Below are 18834 nucleotides of genomic sequence, written 5' to 3'. Positions count from 1 at the left end.
ACTTTTGAGGGTTCCGTGCCACGAAAGGAACCGAGTCGAGTCGCTCTTCCTGCCTGCCTCAAAGAGAAAGAGAGACTCTTGACAAGCACAGAGGGACACAAGGCACGGAAACTTGGAAAAATATATATAACGTATGGGAGGCCGTGGTTGTAACGAGTGCGAAGCCTCGTCGTACGATACAGCTCGTACAACATCAATGCGAAAATTACCAACCTCTGTATCTATGGCACTTTTAACGATGTTTTCCGTTCACCCCGCTTTGATTAGCAACCGGTGCATTCGTCGCGGAAAATTCGGACGGTCACGATGGAGACGCGAAATATAGAAGACAGGAAAGTGTGAAAATTCGGATCGTACTATAAATTTAATTGTAAAGCAGCTTAATTCTCGACTCATATCATGTCGTTTCGCGGATCGTCTTTCTTGTTCAAAGAGAAATCTTCGTCAAAGCGAAGGAGCCGAATCAGAAACATCCCCGAGACGGTCCGCTTAAAAACAAACACCACTAGCGACGGTGGTCGAAAATAACCGGGTACCACGTAGAATTTTAACGGGCTGTCGCCAATATTAATTTGGAAAATTTGCGTCCTGATAAATATCGCTGGTTCGCCATGCGGTGCCGGAAATGAAACGGAACGAGATAAAGGACGTCGGCTTTTGAAAACGAGCCAGATACACGCCTCTCTGCGCGACTAGAAAACGAGTCGTTTCACGGTCTCTTCTCTAGCTATCTAGGTATACCTGTATCTCTTCGTCGTCTCGTTTCGTACTAGCGACGAGCGTACCACCGTGCTTCGTTGTCCACCGTGTGGAGAAGCGTACGCGTGTGCAGTGTGCAGCCAACGACGGGATGGAACACGCGGAAACGGAGAAGTTCTCTCTTTGAGACGACCTCTCTTAGATGGGGCCAATTAGAGACACCCTACTCCGCAGTCTCGTTCGGTCGGCGCGTCTTTGGCGTATTGCCCTGACATGCCGGAGTCTAAGCCGACACGAAACAGGAAACAAAGAGCGGCGGAAGAAAATGAGCCGAAGGGAACCGATAAACGTTGCCCGGAACTTTCGCGACGTTTGTTCGCCATAGACTTCGACCAGTATCAAACAGCTTTCAAAGAGACCACCAGACCACGAGCAGACTTTCGTCGATCTATTCACCCCACCACGACAAACTTCCCCTTCGAAGGATAATAAAGTTCGCGTGCTACGACTTTTCGAAAAGCAAGTCGATTCTTAGCCCCGCGAAACCTTATACGCGAGTTTGCCCGAACAACTGATTTACCTTGAAACCTCGTAAGAACCGAGGTACGAGGATCGACGCGACAAAATCGTGACGAATTACGGATGGCTAATCGTTTGTGGTTGCAACGGGACGAAGAATCGCGCACGTGTTACTCGGTGAAACCGAAAGTGACGTGACTGATCGCGCGCAAGATAATCGACCGATCCATTACGATGAAACATTAATGAATGGAGCGCGAGCGAATCAACGAACTGATGGACACGATGTGGGGACACTCGGTAGGTATACAAATCAAGATAATGGCAAATATTTCACGGTAATGTAACGGGTGGCTGAGTCGTATAGGTCCCACGAGCATTAGGTATATACAAGGCCATCATCTGTATCAATAGAGTGCCACAGCCGGCGCGGGTTCTCTCCGTTTCCCTCTTACTCTTTATACCCGCTCCGATTCTGTTGCATAATGCTAGTGGAACGCAAACGGGCATCGATAAGTCACCTCGTGTAGCTCCAACGAGCCAGGATTCACCGGGAGAATGTTCTCGAGGGCAGTGGAAGAGGAACGCAGAAGGGGTGGCGTGAAACGATAAAAAGGAAAAGAGGAAAAACGCGGTCGGCGTGATCGATATTAAAGCGGGTCGTCTTCGAATATTGCGAGGAATTCGTTCCAGTCACGCAATTATTTCCCTTCGTTTGTCGACCAGTTTGACATTGAAATTCGCACCATTGGCTCTGGTCACGAAACCAACGATAATTTCCCGGTGACGTTCATCGTTACGTAAAACCATTCGTTTTCGTGTGTTATTCGGCTTTTTGGAAAAAGAAGAAGACGGTATTTCAGTGGTCGGCTATTCGTAAGAGAATGAATAAATATTGCATCGTGCACTCTCGCAGTTTTACACGACCGCGTCAACGACGATTTTAATGAAAAGTTGTGGTCACCGGAGGTACGTCGAGCGGACGATTCGCACGCGGATTCCACCCTAATTCCAGAGGGCAATTTTATTCGCGTCGCGCGACGCCAATTCAATGGGTTGGCGAATGCAAACATCGAAAGTGTCGGGGAATACACAAAACGGGTCGTTACGTTTGCGAAGAATCATCGCTAAATCCCAAAACTCATTTCGGGCACGCGTACGTCCGCGCGAATTAGTTATCACAAGTATCGCACGATGTGAATAATTTCATTAGCCTCGTTGCCTCGCCGCTCGCGTTCCCGATTTCGCGAAGCCTTCGGAGAATAAATCTATGGAAAGCGACGATCGTGTTCCACGCTCCGTTCATTCGTCTATTCTCTAAACATCAACTAAATACGAATCCACGATTCGATACGATTCTCTGTATTCTCTCGATTGAAACGGAAACGAGAAAAAAAAGAGGCGTGCGCCAATGGAAGCATCGACAAAAGCGAGAAAAGAGATAAAGATACTCGCGGAGGAGTCTCCAATTTTCAATATTCCCTGAAAGCGTAGGAAGGCACGACGAACGCTCAATCAGAAGGCTCTGAGTAGTCGCTCAGCCTTCAATATCCTTTCCGCTCCCGGTGACAGAGAGGAGCGAGGCGCCAAGTTAACATCCGTTTCATCCGTAAATAGGTCTGAAAACGTTCGAAAAGGAGGTTCAGCCCTCCCTCCAGCTGAAGCCATCGAGGAAGGCAGCCTTTTGAAATCTGCGCGGCGGAAGGCTCGTCTGTTTGCACGAGAGCCTCCATTCACGCCGTCGCCGTCGAATCAATATTGATACGGACCTTTATATATGTATGTGGAACGCGCCGCTGTGCACGCCGTTCCGATGGAATGCAATATTAATAGGACGCCTGAACAATATATTCCTGGCTACCTGTGTGCACTCGCGTATACCAACGCGGCGATATTTGCTTAGGCGCGTCCTGGTTCGGCCTGTCATCGTCGTCTGGATAACGAGGTGTCGCCAGTTAGACAGGCGTCGTTTCCTACCGTCTCTGTGGCGTACATCGCCGCGCAAATTAACCTTTTTAACGATACCGACAATGGAAAATCGGTGACGCGTTAAGTCGTAAGTGCAAGGATTTCTAAGTGTGACTAGCATGGTTTTTCAGGTTGATCGGTAGATAGAACAGAGAGTAAGGCAAACAAGAATCGAACCGCTGGTGTTCCCGTATTTGTTCCAGTGATGGATGTCTTGTTTGGTGTTTGACGCGATGTATCACGCCGTGCAACTGACTAAATCCCAATAGTTGCGCCGAGCAAGATTAATTGAATCGATAGGAACAACCGGTCTGAATTATTAGCTCGAGGGAGCATTTCTACAGAGCATGTACACGGACGTGACACAGTTCCGAAACTCGGATGTTAGGCGTGTTATTCGTGAATCCGCAACTGACACCGTACAGTTTCACAGTACATAGTCGCGGAAATGGGAACGCCTCTCGTGGAAACAAAGATGACAAAACGGAGAGACGATGCCGCGATGTGGCGCGAGACAATAATAAGAAGTACGAACGAAGGTAGACAAAGGAGATCCAGGGCAAAATCTCTCGGGAAAGAAATATACCAGTTGGGTAAATAGCGGACCTCTTTTCGAAGGATCGCGAGCGTAAGACGAAATATCGCGTAATGACGGGCGGTGTATAAATTAGAAATTCTAACGAAGACTGAGAGAAGGCTCGTTCCAGCTCTCGGCGAAACTGACACTCGGCCCGAATCTCTCTAGAGCGACGCTTTTAAAGAAGCGCCAGAGATACGCGCGCACAAGGGAAGAAATAGCCATCGCGTGGAACTTCGCCTGGAAACGTTCGTCCGAAGATTATATCAGCTTCATCGTGCGATTCAACGGCGCCGTATTTTCCACGTAGCATAATGCTCCACGGCTTTAATATTTCGCAGACAACTACCAACCATTTCGGACTCACGGCTAGAGTCACAGCGTATCCGTCTCTGGGAAGATTGTCTCTGTAATTTATTCATCAAAAGTAATAAACCTTATACCACGACCTTTTATGCCTCTGTCTTTTTTATAAAATTCATACCTTGCCTTGTCTACGCTCGTGCATCTACACCGAATCGATATTCATTAGCAGCATACATACGTCGATTGCAGCGTTTCGCCAGGAATCAGAACGAAGGATGAAAAACACAGCGAAAAAGAGAAAACGGGAGGATGGAAGAGGCGACGAAAACCACGTTCACCGACACGTACGAACGCGTCCGATGCACGTCGCGATATTTACCGATTCCCCGTTTAACTGGATGTTTTCGGGGGTGGAACTAAAACCGTAGCCGGAAGAAGGGCGGAACGCGAGGGACAGTCTGGCAAAAACGTCGAAATATGGCGGGTTCGCGCGGAGGCGGCCGTATAATTTCCGACTGAGCGCGGCTCGCCGAATTCTCGTCAACGTTTCACGTTCCCTCTCGCTCCACCCTCTGACAACACACGCGCACGTCCTCACCCTTTCTCGGCCGCAGTTTGTCTGCATTAACGCTCAGCCGAGCGACTGTTCGACGCCGCTTTGCTGAAAATGTCGAGAATGGAAGAAGCGGAAAAGCCGGGGAAAAATTCTACTCGTGGGAAACCGAGGTTCGACGACGAGATTCTTGCGTCGCGCGAATTTCCGCGAGGCCCTAGCTATCTCGTGTCCTCCGGCGCGTATATTTTTTCTGCTCTTTATGGGTGCCACGACCGTCAGCGGCGGAAAGGCTTTCAACTCGCGGGGAAATCGTATCGCACCGGAAGCGGCCGAGTGCCGTTAATTTTTTTACGAGGCCGTAACTCGTTAGTGCCCTTTGAGAAGGCTTTAAAGAGCGCGATACGCGGATAGTTGACGGCTTGCGGCCCGCTATCTTCCTCCGTGTCCTCCACCTCTACCGCCTTTTCCACCCTACTGGTATGGTTGAACTATTTCCGTGGCGCGACCGTGAACGCGGAACGTAGTGTAGGCTCTTGTCACGCGACGAAAGGTCAACTCTCGGAGCACGTGAGCAATTTCTAAGAAACTATTCCGCATATACGCGCGCCGCCCCCGTTGATTCGAACGCGAACATTGCGAACGGGGATTCGCGGGGCCATAGAGGAACCGAAGGATTTCCGCGGCCGAGACGCGGATTACAAGCTCGCTGTAACTTCTGCTTGTTAGAACGGTGGGAATCCAATTAAACAGAGCTATTTATCGATTGGACTAAGGGATTATTCGTCTGGTATACCACGGAACGAAACTACTTACTACCCTACGGCGAACTATGCTTCGTCGGAGATAGTCGGAACTCTGTTGTTTTGAATGGATTTCCAGGTTTCTTTCGTATAATCTTTCTATATTCTAACGTAATTACGCGACACAGTCGATCTGCTGCTCTGCTCATATGTTCAATCTCTGATGAATCAGAGCGTGACAGTCTTTTACGTATGTATAAATTAGCAAGTATAAAGGTGGCAAGTATTAGCATCCATTGTTCGGAATTTTGAGTGACCGTCCGTGTACGGCACGGACAGGCTCATTCCCTTCTTTAGGAAATTCCGAATTACGTGTCCTCCCCGAGCTGTAAACCTAATGACTCCGAGGTCAGGTAACGAACCCCGGGAAAGGACCAGCCGGAAGGGCACGATGGACAGACGAATCCCAACGGCTGGTAGGGAGAATCAGCAACGTAGGAGGACAGTTTATCATCAGACATCGTACCATACGGGTGAAATACTTCACTCCCAGCAAGATCTTACCACCACCGTGTTCATAACTTCACACTTTACTTTTATACAAGTGCAAATACAGTGCTAGATTACTCTGACACTCGATCTATTAAACCTGCTCCACCTTGAGCATTAATTCATTCGAGGTACGCGATATCGACCGATCGGTTTGATCTGACCGGTTGCTCTTTAGTCGAGAATTCGCAACATCCATGTTCCAACAATTTCACACTCGATATGAACTAGTTAAACTAAACGATCGAAGAAGAGTTTGAAAGCGAAGCAGGATACGTACGGAATAGTGTAGCAGATTGTTAGATAAATCGTTAGATTTCGTGATTTCGTGACTCGTAATAAAACCGTATCTAATTGAAACAGCGAGGGAACCTTGGGCAAAGCTTGGGACGAAAAGCCGTAAAAAGGAGAGAAAGGCGAAAACGTGGGATGCAGTGAAACGAACTTGAAGTTCCGCGCGAGCGTAATCTGCAATCTCGCCGCGAGCCAGCCGCGCTGTAAACAAACGTTACGTCAATCAGGACAACGATCCGGCAGTGATGCAAGCAACGCGTAACGGGCTTCAGCTCGGAGGCGTGATACAAAAGCGATAAGGAGCCATGGTCGTAGCTTGCTCGTCGTCCCGTCAGCTGATTTTACGACTTCTCCAAGTTAAGTGCGAACGTTACTCCATGAACGTTTCGAGTAAAGAATTTAATAATTAATACGATTTAGCGTACGTGTTTGTGATAAGATTTATCATCCTCAAGTCAAGAATTCATATCAAGGAATTAAGATATTGAAATGGAAATACTATCGACGTTAATTAATTTCTTAAAAGCAACAAAATCGATAGAATAAAGCAGTACGCGCAAGACACACGACGCTACTTTCCAAACTGTGTATCTGTTATTCGTATCTAAAGGAAACGATAGTGCGTTTTACAAAGCTATTACAATCGAACGATATCCAGTCGTCCGTATCGATTACGAAGTATTTAAATCCTCTTGAAAATATTCTGTCTGCCCTATTTCTATCCAAAGTTCAATTTCCAAGGTCTTATCCATAAATTCCAAGCTATTTTTGTTACTCTATAGCTTTTATGTATTTTAAGAATGACAAGGTAGAAGATCAAGGACAAAGAAGTAGATGAAGAAATATCGGTGACTGGCGATATTTTAGTGAAAAGTTGGCGTGATTTTTCGACAAGCAACGGCAGCGTGGAAAACAACGATTTAAGCTGTGGCTGCGTAGTCTCCTCGTCCAGTAAGTAATTCAATTCCGTTTAAGAGGCACGAGGGGTTTTCAGAGAGCAAAGAGACCATTCTCTCTGGCTCTCCATAGCGGCGGCTATGTGCCTTATCTAGGGTGGTCGCGTTAAATCGTGACGCGTGACCATGCATACTAAAGACGTATGTACCTAAGCGGCATTTTGCCCCTCCGCCGACCGGTTCACCCTCCTGTAATTCATTTGACGTATGTCGGGCGTCGGATAAAACCCGCTCGTGAACGGTATAAATTGTTCCAGGATCGTAACGAGGACCGGTTCGACGTCGTTTTCGATCCGAATCGCGACCTACGCGCGTCTGGCGAACGATCTAAAGCCTCGTTCACGCTTGCCGATGTAATCGACCAACTGTACGAACTGCTTGACAAGTATTCGATAGGAATTGGACAGAGCAGAAGGTATTTCCCCAGGAATTGATTGATCGATAATATACGACAGCGCTTCTTTGATGTTTTCCCGAATCTCTCAATTCATCGTATCAACTTACGTATTTTAAATTAACCTAACGTCTTCTGTTCCTTCTTTTAGAAGGCATAATCTATCGGGAAGTGGATAGAATTCCGGAGGAACGGATGGTTTCGCGAAAATGCAGGCCGTTCGATGGTCGAGACAACGCGGAAAACGGAGAATAGTTATCGGGCAGAGGCCGTGACGCCGTCGGCACGGAACGGGATCGCTTATTGGTTTAGTCACGGACCGTTTGTCGCGATTGGTCCCCGCGGACTCGCTAGAAAATATGGTTCGGGAGGCTCGGAGGTAAGCCATCTCATCGGCTGCACTTTCCACGATCAACCTCTGTAATTTCCTTAATCTTCGTTGGAATAATACGATTTCTTTGACGCGTTAAACATCGCAGTCGATCGTAACCGAGTAAATTTCCAGCGGCTCTGGAGATACGTGCTCCGCGGCTGACCAGCTGAAGTTTCTCGAACGAATCCGGTGGAAAGCGGATGAACGAGGAAAGAAACGAGCAAAGAGTTAAAGATCAAAGTAAACAGACTCACCTTCTCGCGAAGCATGTCTCGCACCCTGGTGGCCTGACTTCTGCTTCTGTGCAGTTCGAGTTGCAACTCGAGGCACATCTCCTGCCAATTAAGCTCCTCCACCGCGCTCGAGTATCCATCGAAACTCTTGGACGCGCCGTAAGCGGGTCTGCTCTCGAGCTTCTCCTTCTTCGCGTCCGAACTAGCACCGGCTGCCGCAGCCACGGCGTTTCTTTGCTCCACGTACAGTCGATTCTCCGTAAAGATCCTGCCCGTCTGCTCTGGCTGCCTGCCGGAGAACGAATACGCTCGGTCAAAGTGTCCGCCACGTGGCGCCGGTCCAGGATCGAAGTTCGACCTAGCTCTTGCAAACGCGGCTAGATCGTTGGCGTCGTAGCAACTAGAAGAGCCGTCGAAGTCAGTCTGCGCGGCGAACGTTCGCTTGTCCGTGTACTCTACGTGGCCGCTCGACTCTGATGTGAAATCGTACGGGCTACACTTTGGCTTGGTGTCCCGGAGCTCGACGTAACCGGCGCTTCTCGCCGTCTCTACGAATCCCTTGTTATCCTTTTGGAAGAGCAAGTTCGGTACGTTGACGTAAGGCGAGTCCCTGGCGTGGACCGGTGCCGGAAGGCTTCCAGAGGCGGCGATCGCCGCCGCGTGATTGTTGTTCGCGTTGTTCGCGTGTCTGGGTCGCGGCGGTGGGGCTGGCGCCTGACGAAATTGCCTTGGCCAGAGTCGAGGACTCTCCGCTCCGGTTGGCGGCAAGCCGCCGCCTCGACTCGATTCCGGACCGACTTGCTGTCTACGTGCCGTGACCTCGGCTGCTGCTGGCCCAGTTTGAACGATACTGCCACTGCTCGCCTCGTGACCTCGTACGCCTAGTCTGGGACTGCAGGGGGCCGAATTCGAGCCAAAATCGGTGGCAAGCCGCGCGATCGGGTCGAGGATCTGCGAGAGACGTCGTGCCGGGGAACCTCGCACCTCCTCCATCGTGTTTTGGCTCCGTGTTTGTCTTAGCTGACTTGCGTATCCTCCTCGATACTCGAGACACCGCTGTCGAGGCCTCAGTGCATCGCTGGACGGCGTGGCCGGTCCCTCGCGTTCCCTGCTTGCCTCGAGGGATCACGTTGATACGCGCGTCGGAACGGGCGTCGCGGCCATCTTCCGGCGATCACGATGATCTCACGCACTCCTGCGTGCATCCTTGCTCACATCCTCGCGGCTATACTGCGACCTGCAACATCCAAACCGCCAACTGACACTGACATGGCCAATCGTGGGATCGCGAGACTGTGTACGCGCGTCACGCGTTTAGACAGCCGCTCTTCCGGCTACCTTAACCTCGCGTCAAGCTCTCGCGTGCTACGCCGCTACTGTAATACGCCGTTATTTACCATGTCATCGCGATCTTTGCCTCCCCAGCTGCCAGCAGAAATATTCGTCTAACCGCGTCTTACGTTCCCCTCGATCGTACGTTTCTACGCGTCGATACACCAAGCTTGCTCGAAATTTCTCCAACAATCCGGCAACACCCCAAATCCCTTGCCTACCTTCGTAGTTTATTTTCTGCGTACTTAAGTCACGTGCAACACGGTAACACAGCGACTCGAAACGAACGCGATTATCGCGGCGTTCAGGAGGCAGGCAGCATCGACGTTCGCGGTTCGGTAATCGAGAAGCAGGCAGCTCGACGTCTCTGACGCGACTCTAATCGGCCGGTTTCGCGGCCTGTCGCTTCCAACTTCGAACCCAACCGTATCCAATTTGTGCGCGGCATTAGCGAAGAACGCGTAGTCGTCTTCTCACGCGGAAAGTTTCCTCGTGATCGCGCCGCCGCGTCTCTGCGTCTCATCGACAGACGTGTGCTCCGTTAGACACCCTTAGGTTTAATGGACCACCTCGAAAAACGACACTTCTCTAAACATCTATGTCGACGTCTAGTCGAGAAGAGACAGCAGGTCTCTTCTCTCGACTTACCGAACAGCGGGCGACAAGTTTCACGAATTCGTTTTCGCGGTCCAGTCCGACGAGGTTAAACCAGGAAATGGAAGGCAGATATTAACTCGCTGCGAGTGTTTGCAGTACTAAATTGAAAGCTGTAACTCTTTGGGGTGTCTCTTGAAGCGCTCCGCTCTCTTCTCTTTCTCTCTCGGACCCCCTCCGTTCCTACCTCTTTCATTTCCTTCGGCCGCGCTTCTTCGGCTGACTTGGCATGACGAGACGCGCACACAGAGCCCGAAAGGGAAGGGAGGATTGCGAAGGAGAGCGAGAAAGTACAGAGGCAGTAGAAGAGAGAAGAGGAGACGACTACGGCGACGAGAACGACGACGCAGGACTACAAAGTTTATTTTAAGGTCGACACTAAAAGGGGCCAAATGAAAAACCGGATGGAGGGGTGGGCCGTGTAACGTTCCGTTCTGCAATTACCGCGAGCGAAACGTCTGCGGCACTTGTCCGCTCGCTCGCAAAGGGAAGGCCAGGCGAATGGGAAAAACAAACGCGAAAATAATAGCCTGCGCGACATAGGCGGCTCGCGAAATCGGTCAAGCGTCAAAGTTTACGGTTTTCGGGATATCCGCGATCGAATAAAACCAGAGAAGATAAAGACTCGAAACCACAATGAAGACCGCGCAATCACTCGCGTAGTTCAGTGCCTTGTTATCGTCACCTATCATTCTACAACTAGCAAGACCGCTCACTGATCCGTATGTGTGATACACGTTGAAACGATACATTGTCGGCTCTTTGCTCGCAATACGAAGAAGATAAATATTATTTTAATAAGAAAATCACGATAACAAATCGCCGATGAATCAACGAGACGCGAGTCCGAATCGAAGTAAAATTACCCAGAAATAATCACAGTATCCGCGAATCAAAATCCGAATCGACGCTGGCGAACAGCGTAACCATGCAGACGGCACTCGAGGCCGATAGGATCAGTCGACTCGCGGAGTCAAATAACGAATAACGAGAAGCCTTTCTCCTTCCATTCGGGGATGCGTGAGAACTCCTAATCAGCATCTATTCACTTAGACAGCCAGTCGATTCACGAACTCGATACCACGCAGCCACATAATGAACATACGTAAGCGGGATTCGTACGCGATCCTGAATATTCTGAATTAATCTGACGTTCTCTTGAGCTTAACCCAATTCTCCGCCGCTCCTTGTGATCCCGCCAGACGAGTCTATCGGCTCGAGAAGACACGATTTCCTACATTTTTCACTTCCACCTCGGTTGCTTTACGCGTGTACTTGTAAATGCGAACCTGCCATCTTCCATCGATTCGTCGGCCAATTACGATAATGGGACCGATGAGAATCGGAAATTGGAGACACAGAAGAGACGGGATGCACGAAACATCGACGCCAAGCGTCGAGTCAAAGCTACGTCTTTCGGTGTTTTCGGCGAGGAAAGGGATAGAAAGTTTTTTCTGGCCACAAGGGACCACAGTGAAGCTGCTTTCAGAGAAAACAGTAATTATACAAATTGATGGCGCGGCCGGAAACCAAATCTTCGTCTAGAAATAGCAACGCCGTGTCGGCTCGTTTCGCAGAGGAGTCGTCAGCCCTTTACGTGTCCTCTCTTCTTTCTACTCTCTGTTTGCTTTTCTCTTCGGCGCTGTTCATCTCATAGCGAGTGCCACGGTTGGCACTTGATGAGTGAAAAACCTCGTGTCAACTACCTGTGGCGTTTCCTTACCGTCGATGAATATCGAACGCGACCGAACATCAACGGCCACGCGACAATTTCGCTGAGAAAATGATCGTTACATATATGCATATATGATAACAGACGAACATACGTTCTGCAAGGAACGTACTCGAGTATGCTAACTACATTTACCAGTGATGAAAAATTGCGCTTCCGCGCTACGTACGAACGAACGTTACGCAATCGCACTCGTAATCGACAACGATCCTCTCGATTCCAGACCCCCGTTCGCGTTACGTCGTTACGTCAGCTTGACGAGTATTTTTATCCATCGTGACTGATCTCCGTCGAGACCGAAGCGGATCGACGAGTCTCCCATTCTCGAGGAAAAATAGCTGACTAAACGAAGAAACAGCCAACGATTTGGCGAGTGGAGTGCCAGTATCGATCGACCGGTCGAACTTCCATAAACCGCGACGTTTTAATAAAGCCCCATGCAACGCTCGTATTCCGCGCGTTTTATTATTACTACGCTGTAAATCTATCGGTCGGTATGTATTGGCATAGGTTGATTTTGCGCCGCTTCTACTTCTCTCCTCTCTTCTGCCGGATTTTCCGCAAAGTGTATACGCCTCTCTCTCCCTCTCTTTCGTCGAACGGTCAGATTCTCTCTAACGCGCGGTCGCCTAATATCGCCGATTTTACGAGCAAGCGATATCTTTTACCACGCGATGCGGTATACTTTTGGGCTTGTCGTTTTCATGAAAGAAACGCTCCTCGACCATGTGGCGTGACCCTTTTTGGATACACGCGAGATATACAGCCGCAATAACGGCGAGTTCCGCGTATAAATCTGAATACCTACACGAAATACCTAAATCTTCCCGATAAACCCGTGCCCCCTCTTGTTCCGCGCCGTTCGGCTCGCAACAACATTTACTTCGGGACCACCGCGAACTTTTCGAATCTGAAGTACCCAAGCAATCTCGATATCTGTCTCGAAATCTCTCCCTTCAAACATGATCGATCGATGTGAATTTTTCTCTAACGGTCGATTCGAAACGACAATCTCTTTGACGTTTAGATTCGAAGAAACTTGAAACGACCTCTAAGCGGGAACGAGCCGCCGATCGATCGACAGGACTTAATTCTTAATCGTAATAACATTACGTATTCATAGGAGGCTGGTTTGTCCTTTTTTTAGCCCTACTTTACCCCCGCTTGGTGGCATATAGGCCTACGACCAGGAGGAGCATCAACGTTCCAGCTACATGTACCTACGTAATAATACCCGGACGTATATAGAGAAGGCGGCAGCTAGTGGTCCCGTGGAGTCCATGAATAAATTTCGAATTAACTTTCGAACGGTTTTCGCGTTATACGAGGCGCGACGGAAGCCCTCTTCAATCTGGTCGGCTCCTTGGAGGCAGTCGTTATAATGCCAATGGCTCACTCCCGTGCCCTTCCCTCGCACAAAGAGCCACTGTGTGGCAAACTGGCAGCTACCTGACAAAGAAACGACCTCCTCTTCATCGAATCCAGGAAATTTTCCCGCTCTCAGTCGGTGGAATTCCTGCTGAATATGAAGCTCCGATTACGTATTTAATACAATTGTTATCGATTCGAATTAAAATTTAACGACAAGTTCCAAGTCCCCTATTTTAAGAAGAATCACCAGGTAAAATGTAAAGTTGCCGCCTAATATAAAGGACCGTCTAACGAACCGCCTCCAAATTTTAATCGAAGGCAATTCACAAATGTAGACCATCAATAACCGAAGCTCCAAATTAACCGCGCTTTCCTTCCACTGTGCCGTCATAAATCACGGGTATTCAGACTCCCACTACGTTTAACAAGTGGCCTCCACCATTCTTCTCGCGTTAAAAGAGAGCCGCTGGTCGAATCGGCAGACTCGGCCGGCTCGATTATCGAACCGTTGCTTTGATTCGCTCGAATTCGCTCTTCCAAACCGACCGAGAATATTTGCCCTGCAGGTATCTGGAAAACAAGATATTATCGGTTCGTGGTGGAGAAACAGCGCGGTGTTCTTCGTTTCCACGCAATTCCATCGGTCGGAACAAAGTGTAATGCCGCTTGCGAGTAGTCCGTGCGCTTGCACGCGCAATTACTGTTACGTGTATCGACGTTACGAAGAAACAGAGAAACGAAGGAAGAGAAAGAGATCTCCGGGAAAAAGGAGCGATACAAGGGGGCTACACATCGATTCGAGGGATTCGACGTCTAACGTCTGTTCTTCTTTCAAAGAAATACCCGTTTGTCGAAAATCCAGCGATTTTTCGCTCATTGCTACTTTCGTCGAGACGTGAAAATTGAAACTAAGCTTTCGCTTTTCCACGCATGAAGATGCCACAAGATATATGAAACCTTAACTCTTTCGTATTCATGGACGAAATGTCTGAATTTATAAAAGATGGAAAAATTCCTGCTGTCCAAAAATATCGAAAAATATCCACTATCGTTCGTAGCATCGTATGAAGAATGTCGCGTCGCGAGATTCGTATCTCGTGCACAGATGCAAAAGGGTTAAGATGCAAAGAGGGATTCGTTGGAGAATTCTCAACCGATACGCGACTTCCACATCAGACTGTACACGCATCGATAAGGCTCGCGTCTCTTCTCCTTCGCGCCGCTCCGTTTCCTCCGACGTTTCTCCCCTTTTTTCCGCGAGCCAACTCGCCTGTATCCTGGTTATGTATTATTTATGGCCCGACAGATCCCCGTAGAACGAAACCGATTCTTTCTCCACGCGAACGGACAGCCGGCTCGTCGATGTAATTTATTCGACACCCTGTATGCAAACGCGGGTCCGATAGCTTGTTCAAATTCCGCGAGAGACGAGCCAGCCCGCCGAAAACAACTTCTTCGATTACGCGACACCGATGCGTTTCTCTTCCTTCTATAAATCTTTCTTCCAGATTCTATTTGTTGTTCGATCGCGAATTGCGCGAAGATCTCAATGATTTACGTGATACGCGAGCTGATTCCGAGCTGTTCCGACAATCGACATAGGAACGCGAAACATAGACTTACGTGTTAATCCTTCAATTATCAATTAAAAAGAAAGAAAAGGGACGGAACAGGGTTGACGATTATAAAATATCGACGATCTTCGAATGAAACGCAAGTATCGCCGAAGAATCTGGTTGAAACGGCCAGTAGAAAAGACAGAACGATCGAATGACTACCTGGACGAGGAACGCAAAGCAACGAATTTTCTAGATCAGGCGCACGAGCAAAAAGAGTGAAAGATATTTCTATTTCTCATTCTATCTGTTGGTCGTGTTGCTTGCCGTGCAATTTCTGTGACGATCGTTCGCGTACACTCAGCGAAATAAAGGACGTTTCACGTGGAGTCGCGTGCGAAGAAACTATCCCGTGGATACGTGACACGAATACATCGCCGATGCTAATTGCGGGTAGAAAACCTGTGTACTGGGCCCCGCCTTGAAAACGCCACGGGAAATATCCACGCAGAGAGGCGGGGAGACGAAACTGGCGAACTGAAAAACGCGGCGAACCCTTTTGAACGCAGAGACGCAATTACGAGTTCCCCCATTTGGTCAAGGAAGAGCATCCAGGACGAGGGACAATAGGAGGAAATTTACCGAGTGCCTGATGAATGAAATTCGCGTACGCGTGCGAGGAAAGTAACTCTAAAATTGAGTTGATGAATATTTTTCCGAAAGTCACCGCTGACCAATCGCGCTGAAATTTGATGGAAAGCCGAGTTTACCATAGCAGATTACTGTTTGTAATGGTTCGAAGGATGAATCGATAACATTTCGTAGTAAAATAGATTCTATGAAGATAAAAGTTAATCCTCGAGGCAGAAAGTCGCCGGTAGCAAAGTAATATAAATTTCACGGGATACCATTGCATATGGTACAGTCGAAATTCCCTGTAGAGGTGGGGAAACTTAGTCGAAACCCGGAGAAACTTTCGCGACCCTTTCTCGTGTCTAAAGCAATACGCGAGTGCCGAACTTCTGCACACGTTTGAGTACGACCGGCAAATGTTTGCCAGATTGCGAGCACACCAGCCTCGAGTTTTATCGTCACGGGTTGACCCAATGTTTCGCAGTACCCGCTACAACCAACTAGTCGGTCCCGAATCTTCTAATAATCGAACCGATATCACCGAACGTCGAGAAAATCGCCCGTCTTTCGCTCTGAGAAACTGTTCGTATTTTAGGAGCGGCGCAAGGGGGAAAGCTGCCATGGAAATCGTGCGAAGCGACGATATCGCGGAAGCGAAGGAGACACGAGAAAAGCAGACACAAGAAAAAAAGAAAAGAACGAGAATTAAAATCTTATACGTATTTAAAAATTGAAATATTTGAAAATCTTTATACTTTCGAAATTTGAGTATCTAGTAACTTGGGTACTTGAAAATTTAAGTACAGGTGTCCCCGTATAAGACGATACTTGTATAACAAGATTTAAGAATTTGGAAAATCGCCATAGAAAACGGCATATAATGAGAATTGTCACGTGCAAGCCAGGGACAAACTGAATGAACTTCGAAAGTATCTGTTTTCGTGTTACAAGGTTATATTTGCGACAGGGATGTGGTGAGAGGAAGCGCGTTGCCACTTTCGACAGCTCGTCCCATTTTCCAAATGGACAGAGGCCAGGTCGCCGACGACGAAACCAAGGAACCTCATCATCGATATCTCTAAACTGTCGCGCTCGTTAAAATGATTTGTCACAGGCGACAGACTTGCTTATCGGGATTCCAAAATTGGCAAGGACGTATCTACTGCAACTACGCGATGTCCTTGGCACGCACGACAGTTAAACGGGAACATGAGTCACAACGACACATGTCTGCTTCCGAACTATATCACTGGGACGGAATGCCAAATAACAGTTCGTAAATCGTAGTATATCGTTAACGACATTGCTCCGTTGAAACGGTAGTTAACGGAGATTAAATGATGACGATGCTTCGGACGAAAGTATTCCGAGTAAACGTTTACTCACGCAATCAGTTAAATCATCTTGACTTTCTTTGTTACAATTTGAGATAAGGAAAAATTTACCAAACAGCGAGAAATCGAGGCAAGCAGCAAGGACAATTATCAGAGTTAATCGGCGTGATTTGAGCCGACTAAGCATCGTTAAGGGACATTAATAATCATTAAGAAGGCACTTGACCGTTTCCGGTGTAGGTCAAGATGCACGGTAATCACTCGAAACCATTAGACTACGTAAGTCGATTAGACGATGATACGAATAATATACGCGACGTTTCATTCCTCCGGGGTTTAGTCGAGAAACGGGAGCAGAGCTATCGAATTTCGAGACCGCAGATCTGGGATTTTTCCGTGGAAATTAATTTCACACAGAGGCATCAAAGAATCGGCGATCGTTAGATCTCGAAGTAGCTCGATCGATCACAAAGCTCCCGCCAAAAATTCCTTCTCGCTCGATAGGATCGAATTTCAACGAGCTATACCTAACCAGACCTCCCAACAAAAATCCCAACTACATTTTCTTATATTCACGATGTCGTGAATCATCCGGTGGTATTTGAACACGTCCCTCAAGATATCTGTCACGTACCGTGGCTGGCCGTATATACCGAACTGCGGATTCGATTCCACCGTTCGTTTATTCTACATTCGGTATAACGAACATGGCTGCTTTTTCTTATTCGTCGAAATCCTCCATTGTTCAATAACAATGGCTGAATTTCCGTAACCAGATATATACGTTCGAACGTGTAAAAGGCAGTAATATTAATTTGACGATATATTGAAATTTAATGATGCTAAACTATACTGAATAAATATTAATAAAGATATCATATGTCACGCAAGTCTAATTTTCGAAACCGATAGCTATGAAAATGTCGTATTTCAAGAGCTGGAAACACGCAGATAGAAAATGTTTCATTTGTAAGGTTAGGTGATACTGTCGATCGCAAAGAGCACGAACGTTCCATAATGCGCAGACGTAAAAATATCCCTAATTTAGTGAAACGTGATACAACATTGAACAAAAAAGGAGAAAAAAAGAAAGTAGCTTCGACCATAGACTCACTGTGTTCTCCGGTGTAGCAAAGGTTCAATGCCCATAGATAAAACGTGCAGCTGTATACCGTCGTAAAATCGGAAACCAGGCTCGCATAGTTCGAAAGGCAACCGGAAGGTGAAAAGCGAACGCAGGCTTTCGAGACCCGACATGGAAGCCGCATTATAAGCGGCATTCGACCATTGGAAATTAACGCGTTTGATTGTCGCGGAATCGAAACTGACAGCGAAACCATCCGATAACGGATACGTACAACGCGCAGCTTTCATGCGCATCGTGAAAACTAAATTTCTCGATCGACCGTGTCACGTGAATCGCAAAAAACGCGGGAATGGATGATTATCGATTGCAAAATATATATGTGTTCGTGATTGACAGCTTGTCAGACGAAAGCTTGAGAACAGCAGCGAATACGTTTCGTGCAACGAGCGAGAATGCAAATCGATGTACTATTGGTCTTCATAGATGAAATTTGATTTACAAAGTAAGTTCAGTAAGTAATTCCAGTGAACTGCGATATCTTTTGATATTAACGCACAAATACATACAGTGTGGCATAGACAATCGAATCGACGAGAGGCGTGTTACGTACATGCAAATCGATGCGTTCCGCATAATTCGAGTTTTTTCATTTTTATCGAATTCGAGCCGTAGTTACGGTCAATTACAATCGTTAAACATTGTTTTGTTATAATGTAATGGGTAGCGCTCACGAAGCGCGCCCGTAGGCGAGTGCGCGGCTTGCATTTTGCATAAATTACCTATATAGTTGTGTCTGGTTCGCGTGGTTGCTCGGCGTTATTGTCAAAATAATGCGGGAGCAGGTTGCCGCTGCAGGCTTGATAAAACAAATAGACCCTCGACACGTGAGTTGTATATTCGACCTTTTCCTGCTCTCTGAACGCCCAATTGTTTCCCGCGAACACGGAACTAAACAAGAAGAGAAGAAAGGT

General features: G+C 47.8%; 1 protein-coding gene across 8 annotated transcripts in view; it reads right to left on the bottom strand.

The window, feature by feature from the left end:
- LOC138179010 (uncharacterized protein CG43867) overlaps positions 1-18834 on the bottom strand; it is a 98753-nt gene that overhangs the window by 77759 nt on the left and 2160 nt on the right. For 6 of the 8 annotated variants that reach the window (XM_069111412.1, XM_069111408.1, XM_069111405.1 and 3 more), the window contains exon 2: positions 8186-9401. In XM_069111412.1, the coding sequence (XP_068967513.1) occupies positions 8186-9157 (972 nt within the window). In that variant the 5' untranslated portion in view covers positions 9158-9401. Of the gene's footprint in view, positions 1-8185; positions 9402-10144; positions 10163-17890; positions 17912-18834 lie in introns of those variants that run through there. The other 2 variants (XM_069111406.1, XM_069111407.1) reach the window with 2 other exon arrangements.

This window comes from Bombus flavifrons, chromosome 4, assembly GCF_040668555.2.
Source record: "Bombus flavifrons isolate JBK064 chromosome 4, iyBomFlav1_principal, whole genome shotgun sequence".
NCBI classification, from domain to species: domain Eukaryota; kingdom Metazoa; phylum Arthropoda; class Insecta; order Hymenoptera; family Apidae; genus Bombus; species Bombus flavifrons.
Note: the sequence above shows the minus strand (reverse complement) of the source record. Positions and strands in the feature narration are given on the sequence as shown.